The following is a 12479-nucleotide window of genomic DNA, read 5'->3' as shown; positions in this document are numbered from 1 at the left end:
GCATCAAGTGGAATTATTTAGGATGGGACTAGGAGATGTAAATTAGAAGTAAACAGTTAAATTAAAAAGAAAATTCAGATTGAATATCAAGAGAAATTTCCTGACAGTGAGATCCTTTATAGGCTGTGGAACAAGGGAAGCAGATAAAACCCCATCACTTTAGACACAGAAAACTAGACTAGACAAAACATTAGGGGAAAAGCACAGACATGGAGATGGCTGGGCCTGGATGACTTAACAGGGATTTTTTTTTATCTCTGACTGATTATTGATACCCCTGTACAGGATACAGAGGTATCAATAATCAGGGGTTGCAATACACTTTAAACATGCTGATCAATGCTTGGGTAGCAGAACAGTTAAAATACATTGGAGGGAGGTGTAATGACCGGGGCCTGGGCACTCAGAACAGAGGGTCAAAACCAAAGCCAGCATCAGGTTCCAAGCCGAAGGTCAGAGCCAGAAGGAGGGGGAGAAGAATCAGGTGCCAAGCCAGGGACAACATCAAGTACTAAGCCAGGGGTCAGAGCCAGAGACAAAGTCAGGGGTAAGGTGAAGAAGCAGGGGCCTGGAGGAGGGAAGGACAGCAACGACTGGGAGTAGACAGGAGTATGGAATGAGAGGACAGGAACCAGGAGCAGGCAGGGAAGGAAGTCTCAGGAGTCTGGGAAGCAAGAAGGGTCCATGCTAGCAGTCAGCCAAAGATTCCTCTAGCTGCTCAGACAACTTCCTGTTGTTACTTCCTGGTTTACTTCCTGTAGTACTCCTTAGCCAATTGGGAGTCTGAATGGTTCCCCCAGTCGGGAGCTTTGGAGGCAGGGCCCTCTGAAAGCTAAATGTTACTCAGGTGAGCTGTTGGGTGGCAGTCATGGCCCAAGTGCTACCTGAGGACCTGTGGATCTGGGTTCAAGGCCTGTGAGCCCTCACAGGAGGAGGGATAGACATATGTTGTATTCCCACACCATGAAGACACCAGAAGGAAATTCTCATAAATGAAGAGCTGCTGGTCATGTTAGCAGCCATCCCCCCAGCGCCTCCACCCTCACCAGCAGCCCTGCTGATCAACTTCTCCCCCTCCTGCCCGCTGCAGATCAGCTGTTCCGCAGCATGCAGGAGGCGCTGGAAGGGAGGAGGAGAAGCGGGGACGGGGAGAGGGCGGGGAAGAGATGTGGTGGGAATAGGTGGAGCAGGGGGCTTGGAGGAAGGGGTGGACTGTGGGCGGAGCTTGTCAAGCACCCCCCTAGGTAGAGAGGAAGTTGGAGCCTATGGCAGCCATATCCTCTTCTTTCTCCCAATAGGTCAAATAAGAAACAGCATGGGTTTTCCTGCTTGTTGTGCAATCTTTTCATGATTTGGGGTGAATATGGGGTAGGGAAGTTTAGGAAGAAGCTAAGGAGGGGTGATGAATATATAGTAGATAATCCGACACACATGCACACATTTATTTAAGCACCTGTGACACCCTCGGATACTTGAATAGGAGAAGTGTTCCAGCACATGCTTTGTCTTGTGTCTGATATCAGCGAATGAAAGGCCACAATTACCTTGACAACAGGACCATATTGTTGCTGCTCTCCCCACACACCATTTGTATGCTCTGTGCAAAGTCCAGGAATAATTGCAGTCTCTGGGCTAATGCAGAAACTAGTCTCTGTCTGAGTCCCTGGGAGCACTCATCACCCCCAAATGGAGTGGGAAGGGCAGACAGAGTTTGGGTCAGGACACCTATGCTATAATTGGATTTAAATTCCTAAAGGACAGCAGTGCAACTCAATGCCATATTGAGCATGGAGTTGTGACTACTAGGCATGTGCTAGCCCCCAAACTATTGTATAATATTTTTCCTTACAGATATATAACTCCTCGAGTCATAAGGTGCACTAGTCTAGGAGACATGGCTAAATATTTTAAAGATGTTTCCTATATAGTCAGTAAATTGCAGATTGAGCACCACTGGGGAGGGGGAAGGAGAGGGTTGGTGCAAACAGCCAAAAAGCACAGTGGAGAGAGAAAGTGCAGAGAGACTAACATTAATGTGGATTAAGGTATAGTGTAAGTTTAAATAAAGCACAATCGCTATTTCTGAATAACTCTCTATCTAGATACTCTTATTTGAAAATAAGAGTGCCTTGTTCCTGTTTAGCTTAATCCACTTTCAGAGTGGGTTAAACTAAACAGGAACAAGGCATGCTTATTCTGGAATAAGTGTCTAAACGCACAGAGTTATTCAGGATTAGAACTATTCCATGTTTAGACAATCAGGTCATAAATCCTCAAACATACTGATGCTGTCTAATATATGCCCTAGGTCACCTTAAGTAAAACAAGAATTAGGATTCCAGTCAGGTAAAGAGTGCAGATTAGATCATTTATTACCTGCAGATGCCAGGACATTAAAACACTCAAGCATTTCCTCAGAAAGCAGTGAATGAGGCAGTTCCTTAATACAATTACCTCTGTATAATTGGAAACTAAATCAATGATGACTGTATGATTGGAATATTACTTTAAATAATTTCATTTTTATTACACTATTTTGTTGGTACATTCTACCACCAAATAGGTTATTCATTTTCCTGTTGATTTTGATTTGTGTGTGCATATTAAAAAAAACCACAAATTTTCAACCTTTCTAATTTTCTAGAGTACATTGTGCATTGCTGTAATTATTTAATCTGAATTATATTAAAACGAAAGATACTTGCTGCATAACTGTGTGGACAGCAGAGCTCCTTGGCAGCTAAGAGGCAAACAAGAACTTTCTCCCCATCTCTAGACTGCAATCTTATCAGGGGAGCCTTGCTCCTCCTTCCAGAGATGGGGAGGCTGCCAGTGGCCTCCTTCACCTTCTCCAGAAAACAGCAGTTTCAATGTTGTGCCTGGGTAGAAATACAAAAATGTTGAAAGTGAATACAGCAAATTTGACATGACTTGTTTTTTAAACTCAGCATGATTTTGTGCTTTGTGGAAGTCAGGGACAGTTCAATAACAGAGAAACAAACACCCTTTTACTTATTACAATGTTATCAAGTTAACTCCTTGGCAGCAGGAGCAGAATTTTTCTTGTATAATGTCCACTGCTGGCAAAAACTGCATGGAAAAGGCAGTTTAAAAGAATTACAAGCAAATTCTTTTCAAAACGAAAACTAGTCCATTGAGCAGAAGAGTTTGTTTGTGCCAGGGACAATCACAGCCGATGGATATAGCCATAGCACCAGTCATTTTTCAGTGTGAATAAAGAAGGGGACAGTGCAGTGTTCCTCTTGTGGCTTCTAAAATTCTATCACAAAGCAGCTGAATTGTCCTCACAAATCCTTTTAGTGATTTCAAATATGCTAGCCTCAGGAAAGACAATTCTTGTCTTGAAGGGGTTTTAAAATCTAAGGTTTAAAGTACACAACATTTAAATAAGAAAGAAATCCTGAGGGTCACAAATCCAAAAAATCCCAGTCCTGGTCCCAGGGCTACAAAGTGGGTGGGACCAGCTAGGAAGGGCCTGGGCTCAGGGCCTGTAAAAAATGCATTGTTTCTGACTCTGCTGGGCAGAATTTAAAGCTGCTCTCCCTGATGGAGAATGGCAGCAGCTACATGCTCCTGTGGGAGAGTAGGAATGGCCCACCATCATACTGATAGATGTGAATAAAGTCCTACCTCTTTTCTGTTATAAAATTAGTGCCATCATGGTGCCACACTTTGTAAGAAATCCTATCCTGTGCTAACAAACTAGGAGAAAGAGAGATCACATGGATATGCTTGCTCTCCCATTAATAGTAGAATACAGTCTTTCTCAAGAGGTTAAGAAAAGGAAGTACCTATTGCATCTTGGCCTCATGAGGGCATGGTCTGTCAGCTATGGAGCACATCAAGCTACACTGTGGTCAGCAGCTCATTTGCCACATCTGTGTGATCCTGCCTTGACACAGCAAGGTGGCTTTTGTATCATATATGTGGTTGGCCTCACTCTCCCAACCTCCTGTCTTGTCCAGATCCCTCAATTAAAGATAGAACTTTGCCTCATAGTGGAGTTTATATAAATCTTTTTACATTGAACCCCTTTCTCCCCACCAATATTTTCCCAGTGGTGTTATGGTGATCAATTTGAAAGTTAAGAGTTGTTAAAAATACAACATCAGTAAGCATTTCCAACACAAAATCACAGATCTCAAATTAACCAAGGGCAAAAGTGCTCAGTCAGTTCTCAAGCAAGACTCTCATTAACTTCAATTAGAGTTTTACCCCAGTAAGGATTTCAGAATCTATCTCAAGCATCTTTCAGTAGCTTGAAATAATTTTAAGCAAAGTTAATTTCTTCTATTTTTTTTATTTGAAAATATACAAACTTGCAAGTCTTTTTTAGTTGTATGTTTTAAGCAGTAGGTGGCACTGGTGGTTTCTACCTTCACAATAATATTGTTTCTATATTGTAATAATTGTGAATGGTTACACAGGCTCTTTAGAAAACAGAGTTTCTCCAAAGCCCTCTTATGCTATAACTTTAACCCAGAAATATCCCAAAACAAATGTTTCCATTTTATAATTGCTAATCTTGTCTTTAAAAAATCAGAGACATTATCTGCAAACACATTCCAATCAACAGAATAAAGTATTTTATTTAAAACAATGCTGCTCAAATTGAAAAAAAAAATCACTTTTTTAATTGAAACTCTACATGGTTGGGAAAGATTTAATGCCAGAACAAAAATATAGAGAATGACTAAAAGGAGACAATGGAGAAAATGTAATTTTTTAATATATTATGTATTTTTTATAAATACTTGATAAAAAAAAACCCCTGCATAAGCTATCATACATTTAGTGGGCCTGAGTCTTCCGTAGGGCATCAACTTACATGGCCCTTGTGCACATGCTCGTTAGTACACAAACACATCTGCTGCAAATTTTCTAGCAGTAACATCTATTTACTGATCTGCGTTTTTAGAAGCTCATCACTGTGGTATAAGAACTAGGTATACAGCTCAAAAATGAATATCAGCATGTGTAGGTATTGGAATTTATACATGCAGATTATATTAGCTACATGCGTAGCTACGCATCGAAATGTGAGGGGTGGAAAAGTGCATGTACATTCGTGTGCATCAACAAAATTTAATATCTAGAAGTGGAGGCCAAAAGTCTTATATTCAGGCCCTGTATGTATCTGCTTCTATAGAGATATGTTATTTTATCACAAAAAAGGCTGAATGCTCCTCAAGGATTCTTTCTGGGATTGAAGAAGTATTGGGTAGAAACACTTTCTTTAAAAAGTTTTAATTTGAAGAACAGAAAAATGCTAAGGGTTAAGTAACAAGCAAATCAGTAGAACTTCATGTCAAAATGCCTCAGACTATTTAGTCTAATCAAATGAAAATAACAGCAATAATTTTAATAAAGTTACAGCTCACATTTCATACAGCTTCTTTTCACTGAGAAAGATCCTAATATACTTTCCCATGGTATAGGGAGAATAGTGTAGTGTGATATGACAGTTAAATTAAAATGAGATTGGGATGGTTGCATTACTTGTAAGTGGTGAAGGCCAAAGGGTTCCTGCGCTGAGGGTGTGAAGACAAGGAGAGGAAGAAAAAATAAATTAACAAGGAACACAAACTAAAATATATATTCAATGCTCCTTTATCTGGCCTGGCCAGAAAGTATGCTTCCGCTTTTATCCTCCCCACACTCGCCAAGCAAACTGTTTGCCATGGTATTTCTGTACTGTGATACAATATATATACTCACTCTAATGGCTCATATTTGCTTCTTTTCACTATTTGTACAACTTTCCATTCGATGGATCATATGGAAAGGACATCTATGCAATTTTTCATGCACAGACACTTTGTGTTATTTGTTTTGTGCTAATGTTCCGTGTCTTCCTGGTGCTGTTCTTTTATGATACTGAAAAACTCAATAAATGGTATTCAATAAAACTATCATGTTCAAGGAGACAGTCTGGAACTGGGAGCACTTGGAATCAAAAAGTTTTTTAACTACTGACAGGCCTTTTCCCTTTTTAAAGCTCTGTTTCTCCAGGGTTTCCAACATTCAATCTGGTTTTAGCAGCCAGTGGGGTCATTCTTGGATCAGAGCAAACTGGAATTGACCAGTGAAAGAAAAAAAAGTGACATAACTTTTTTGCTCCTGGTCCTCCATCACAATTGCTGTGGTGCTGTCATGCAATATTTCTCCTTGAAATCAAGGACATAGCATAACCAGAATGCTTGTGTATTCTGCTCGAAAGCTTGTCTTTCTCACCACATACAGTTGGTCCAATAAAAGGTATTACCTCACATACATTGTCTCTCTAATACCCTGGCACTGACACGGCTACCGTAACACTGCATAGACATACCCAGTACATTCAGTGATAGAACGTATGTATTCTCCTTATACATACCGAATATGTCCAGTGACACTGCAGCATGTTCTACCTGAATTACAAGAGCAGAGCAGGTGTATTCTAGATAAAGGTACCTGGTATATTTAACAAAGGAGAGTCATGTAATTAAGGCATTCTGATTATAGTTTGCATTCTTCAATTGGATGTATAAGATGTATATAACTACACTGAAGGCTTTCTATTTTTGTAATAAACATATATCAGAGACATGCTAGTGAAAGAAACAAGGGAAACATGAAATTCTATTTTCTGGAGTGATTACAGTGACAAATGTGTGATGATGGTGATGATGATAATAATGACAGGAGTGGTGTAAATATACCAAGTACTATAATATTAAAGAGACATAAGATCAAATTCCTGCAGTTTATATAAGCCTCATATTAAACAATGGGAATATTCAGGTTTGTGGTGAGAAACTTTAAACTTTCCACTGGTGTGGCTCACCCTGGTTTTTCAAACCAGGGAAGCTGCATCAGCATACTGGGACAGCACATCTGTGTTAGACATTTGCACAGCTGCAAATCCTCCAGTTAGAAGAAGATCTTAGTTAATGCTTGTAAAGTACTTTGCAGACGAAATTAACTATATAAATGCTATATATAATTCATGTAGAATCTTATTTTAAAATATAAGATAGGATATTTTCAGCTGTTCCAAATTTAAATGACAAACAGGAAATTCAATCTCTTTTCTCTGTCCATGGTTTCAAATCTATAAACCTGACACTATGTACATTCGTTTGTATGTTTTGTCCCAAAAGAGCAACATCCTTTATTAGACATGAGAGTATTAAATAACACAGTGACCTATATCACTTAGAACAGGTATATGCACAGTAGTGAAGCCACATTTTCAGCAGTGGCAGAGCAAGGATGGGTGATGGGTCATTAGTAGTGCCAGCTTCAATTATATTTACTGGCTTTAAAAGGAACCACACATACACCTAAAGGCCGCCATTAGCTCCACCACCGTGTACGCATTATGGATACTGATCTTGACCTGTTATAACTTTATAACAAATAACTACATCTTGCTTTCTTATAGTGACTTTCATCCCCAAAAGATCACAAATTTAACAAAATTTACTTTGACCCACTACTGAAATGCACAAACTTCTAGTGATACATATCAGCTGTTTAACAAAATACAGCAACATTTGAGGTCAAGAAGTGAAGAATACTGTCTCAGATTTAAATTTCAGGGGGAATTAAAGCAGGAAGAATGTAATTACCTTCGTTGGAAATTAGCCAGTGCACCAGGATTAATGCTTCTATTCTTCTGAAAAGTGCAGTGGGATCTTTAATTATCAAAAGTGGTCAGGACCCCATTTGAAAGATGGCACCTGTGCCAAAACAGCTTCCGGTGCTGGGGCACTGCTTTAGGACTAGTAACAGTGCTACCTACTAAATCTACAAATACTTTCAGAACTCTGGGGTTTCTCCTAGAGGCCTCTCTTCCAAGAACTGAACGTGCATAAATTGTGAGACCTGGTCGTACAACTGCAGGGCCAGCATAACAGAACATCTCCCAGGGTAATGTCCTCAAACCCAAAGCTATGGATTTAACTCAGACTGAGTTTACCTTTACCTTCCAATACTTTCTGTGAAAACAGGCAGCAAAATTGCACCATGCACATTTCTTCATGGATCAGAGTAACAGCCGTGTTAGTCTGTATTCGCAAAAAGAAAAGGAGTACTTGTGGCACCTTAGAGACTAACCAATTTATCTGAGCAGCTGTAGCTCATGAAAGCTCATGCTCAAATAAATTGGTTAGTCTCTAAGGTGCCACAAGTACTCCTTTTCTTTCTTCATGGATGTAGATCCATATATGCCTTGATGTACAGCTTCATATTGCAAGCTACAGCACTGTTCCACAGCTAAACAGCACAGGATTTCTAGGAGTAGGAATAAAATAACGTTGTAAAGTAATAATCCTTTGGTGGGTTGCAAGGAACTAAGCAAAGTTACTTAGAGCTGTGGGGAAGGATCTAGGAGAGTAATTCGGAGCACTCCTCTCCTATGAGTGTCTCAGGAGTTCCCATGATGGTTATAAGTTTATATTAAGAGTTTTGAGAAATGTGTTGGAATTTCTATAGATCCCTGTTCTCCTATTATCATGCCTGGTGCTTCCATGGCAGCTGCCATATTAGTTAACAACTGTGGGGTGAGATCTGGTGGGAGTGACAGATTCCTTTTCCTCTCCAATTCTATTAGATACTCCTGCGAGGGTTGCTAAATTAGCTCAGAGATGTGGGGACGGATCTGATGGGACATGGAAGGATCTAGTGGGGTGTGATGGTGAAGAGATCTGCTGGGGAAGGATCTAGTATGATCTGTTAAGGAGCTGATCAGTTGGGGTGTGGCAGGATCAGTTGGGAAGGTATCCAGTGAATCTGCTGGGTTGTGATATATTGGGATTGGGGAAATGGATTTGGTACATTGGAATCTGCTGAGATTAGGCAGGCAAGGATCTGTCAGATCTGGTGGAAATGGGATGAGTTAAGGTAAACTGGGAAAGGTTTGATAAATTGTGGCAGGATCTGGTGGGGATAGGTTTATAAAGGATCTGGATGGGGAAGCAATGTGGTAGACATGGAGAGGGACCTGGTGAGTTGGAATAGGTTGAGGAGAGATATGTTGGAATGGGGAGGGATCTGGGAATCACTTGATGTTTGTGTCAGGGATGGGATCTGATGGGGGTGGGTGGTTCTGGGGAGAGATGTGAGAGGATGGGGGCCAGGTGTGTGTGTGTGTGTGTGTGTGTGTGTGGCAGTGATGGGAGGAGAGAGGAGGGGCCCGGACGCGCTGCTTTGTAGCAGGGCTCTGGGGGGACAGACAGGTTTAGGGCAGGGAGGGACTCGGACGGGGTCAGGGTGGTTTGTGACAGGACAGGGATGTGAGGATGGGCGGGGCGCGGCCGGGCCGAGTCAGCATGGCCTGCCACCCCCGCGCTGCTCCGTGTGGCCGCTGTTGCCAGGATAAGGGCCGCCTCTCCGGCTCCCGCGCCCGTGAGTGGCTGGGGTGAAGGCGGGGCGGAACGGGAGGCGGCTCGCTGTCCCAGCCGCCCGCGTCCGGGGCCGCTCGCTTCACTCCCCCCAGCAGCGTCGGAGCGAGCAGCGGGACAGTGAGCGAGGGTCGCCGCGCCGGGGGTGGCTGTGCCCGCTGCCGCCAGCATGATGGAGCTCGAGGTGCCGCCCGCCCCGCAGGTGAGAGCCGGGGTCTGGACCCCGGGCCCCTCTGCCGGGAAGGAAATGCTCCCGGGCGGGAGCCCGGGGGTGCCGCTGGCGCGTGCCGCCCCCAACGCAGCCCCCGCTGCCCTGAACTGGGGGGCGGTCCCGGCCGGGTGGTGACACGCCGGGTCACGGGGGGCTGCTGGATGTCAGGCGAAGGGGGGTGGTGCAAGAGTGGCGGCCCCGCCCCTGCACACAGGGCCTGTCCGGTTTCCCCCGGCTCCGGGAACGTGATGAGTCACTGCGGCCGGCTAGGGGGCAGGCTGGTGCCCGCTGGGTCCTGGGCAAGGCGGGCGGGCAGAGCACGGTACCTTCTGGGCCAAGGGAGCAGCCTGGCGCGGAGTCCCCTGTGCTCCTGGGAAACTGGCGCGTCAGGGCGGTGGGCGCCCAAAACTAGCAGCTGCTTCTTATCTTGTGAGAGCTTGGGACTTACCCTTTTGTGACTCAGTTTCCCCATCTGCACCATGTTTCCCCTTAGAAGAGGCCTGAAATGTGGGTCAGGCAACGCCAGTAACAGCCACCTGTGGTGCCAACAAATCTTATACAGGGGCCGCCCCTCAGTGCAAGGAGCTGTGGGAGGGTCAAGAGTGGACCCTCTGCACCCTCCCACTTCTAGTCAGCCTCACCTCCCAGAGATGTAGATCAGGAAATCAAGAGGATCTGAAAAATCTATTGACTGAGGAAGCTAGGGTGAGATCAAAATGCCCTGTGAGTGAAAATAGGTTGCAAAGCTTTCAGTTTTAGCTGTAAGGGATAGAAGCCATAGCAAGCATTATTTTCAAAGAAAGTCTCTTTACCCGCAACAGATTTAACTAAATCTAAAAGATTATTTCTTTTACTATGTCCCCACTTCCCCCAGCATGCACTGTAACAGCTGACTCCTTTCCAAATTTTACTACAGCCTTGAAAATCTTAACTACATCGCTTTAGTACCTGGTAACATTCAGGATAGCTAGTATGGGTAATAGAGATTGCAATGCTGATTCTGGGCAGTGGCCTTCTGAGATGCTGGAACTGGCTTGAAGTAGTTTCCATCATATACAGGGTTTACAGTTTGGTTTAATAGCTCTCAGCATCTCCATTACACAAATTGTTCCGGCACCCTGGTGGCCCTCAAGACTCCATGGATCTGTGTGATATTTAGTCTGCATAAAATGTAAAACATATGTCACTGCACTTGAATTTTGAAGGCCCTGCATCTCTTATTCCTTATTTAGGTGAATTATCTTAGTGTGGGTGGCTTTTGGCTTTAGTTGAAAGTTGATTGTCGTCTGTCACAATTTCCCTAAACGGGCCCTTAGCGTGCGATCTTTAGTGTGCTGAGCCAGGAACAAGTTGGAGCTGTTGCACAATCATTTAGTTCCCCAGGGCTGTTATGTTTTTGGAACTAGCCTTTCAAGTGCAGCTTCAAAATGTGTAAACCAGCATATATAGTTCTGTGTTGCCTTAGCTAATTTAAAGGGTGGTGGGTATAATCTCTGTTGTGTTATCTGAATATGAGTTTTAAATATTAAAAATTGTCTTTCAACTATTTTATGCTAGCTTCTTTATCTCATGTTTGTGCATAAAATAAATGTAGAGTTGAGTAGTTTCACTCCATAACAAGTTTCTTCAGGGGCATAAAATGACATTCTGTTTCATGATCTTGTGCTACCAAATGTATCAATTGTCTAAATGCAGAAAAAATTAATCGAAGTTATTTCACTCCTTTATGGAAAACTAGTTTTTAAAGGGTGGAGAGAATAGTTGAAAAGTAAACCAATTTATTCTCCAGTTTCAGTTTACAGATGTCTTGTGTTCATTTTTCCCCCTCTTGTTTACAGGGAAATATGTGGAATAAATTCAGGAGTAAAAAGTGTGTATTCTAAATTTTATGTCCTGTGTTTAGGTTCATTCTAATCTTGGTCACGTGAACTGTGCTTGTACAAACATATAGATATCACAGTGGTGAGCATATATATGTTTCTCAGGGGCTAGGTATCCTACACGCTTTCTTTAGGGCAGTGGTTCTCAACCAGGGATATTGTACCTCCTGGGGGTACACAGAGGTCTTACAGCTGGTACATCAACTCATCTAGATACAGTATTTGCCTAGTTTTACAACCGGCTACATGAAAAGCACGAAGTCAGTACAAACTAAAATTTTGTACAATTACTTGTTCATATTGCTCTATATACAAAACACTGAAATGTAAGTACAAGATTTATATTCCAATTGATTTATAATGTAAAAATGAGAAAGTAAGCAATTTTCAGTAATAGTATGCTGTGACACATCTGTATTTTTATATCTGATTTTGTAATCAAGTCTTTTTTAAGTGAGGTGAAACTTGTGGGTATGCAAGACAAATAAGACTCCTAAAAGGGGTACGGTAGTCTGGAAAGGTTGAGAGCCACTGTTTTAGGGGATAGCATCCATTCACAAAGTTTCAGCTACACCTTTATGCCACCTTAGAGACTAACAAATTTATTAGAGCATAAGCTTTCATGGGCTACCGCCCACTTCATCGGATTCATAGAATGGAACATATAGTAAGAGATATATACACGCACACACACATACACAGAGAAGGTGGAAGTTGCCATACAAACTGTAAGGCTAATTAATGAAGATGAGCTATTATCAGCAGGAGAAAAAAACTTTTGTAGTGATAATCAAGATGACCCATTTAGACAGTTGACAAGAAGGTGTGAGGATACTTAACATAGGGAAATAGATTCAATACGTGTAATGACCCAGCCACGCCCAGTCCCTATTCAAACCCAAGATAATAGTATCTAGTTTGCATATTAATTCAAGCTCAGCAGTTTCTCATTGGAGTCTGTTTTTGAAGCTTTTCTGTTGC

General features: G+C 42.4%; 1 protein-coding gene and 1 long non-coding RNA gene across 4 annotated transcripts in view; one reads left to right on the top strand and one right to left on the bottom strand.

Moving 5' to 3' along the window:
- Positions 1–2199: 2199 nt before the first annotated feature.
- On the bottom strand, positions 2200–10151 carry LOC144272071 (uncharacterized). 2 transcript variants are annotated; one of them, XR_013347486.1, is made up of 4 exons: positions 10067–10151; positions 7985–8072; positions 6398–6474; positions 2200–2879 (listed from the first exon to the last, which is right to left on the bottom strand). It is a non-coding gene; the product is annotated as an uncharacterized LOC144272071 (long non-coding RNA). The 2 variants fall into 2 exon arrangements; XR_013347485.1 differs by having other exon boundaries at positions 7991–8072.
- Positions 9339–12479, top strand: part of NFE2L2 (NFE2 like bZIP transcription factor 2) — a 42184-nt gene continuing 39043 nt past the window's right edge. For both annotated transcript variants that reach the window (XM_077829879.1, XM_077829881.1), the window contains exon 1: positions 9339–9609. In XM_077829879.1, coding sequence (XP_077686005.1) covers positions 9577–9609 — 33 coding nt within the window. In that variant the 5' untranslated portion in view covers positions 9339–9576. The remainder of the gene's footprint in view (positions 9610–12479) is intronic.

This window comes from Eretmochelys imbricata, chromosome 11, assembly GCF_965152235.1.
Source record: "Eretmochelys imbricata isolate rEreImb1 chromosome 11, rEreImb1.hap1, whole genome shotgun sequence".
NCBI lineage: Eukaryota > Metazoa > Chordata > Testudines > Cheloniidae > Eretmochelys > Eretmochelys imbricata.
Note: the sequence above shows the minus strand (reverse complement) of the source record. Positions and strands in the feature narration are given on the sequence as shown.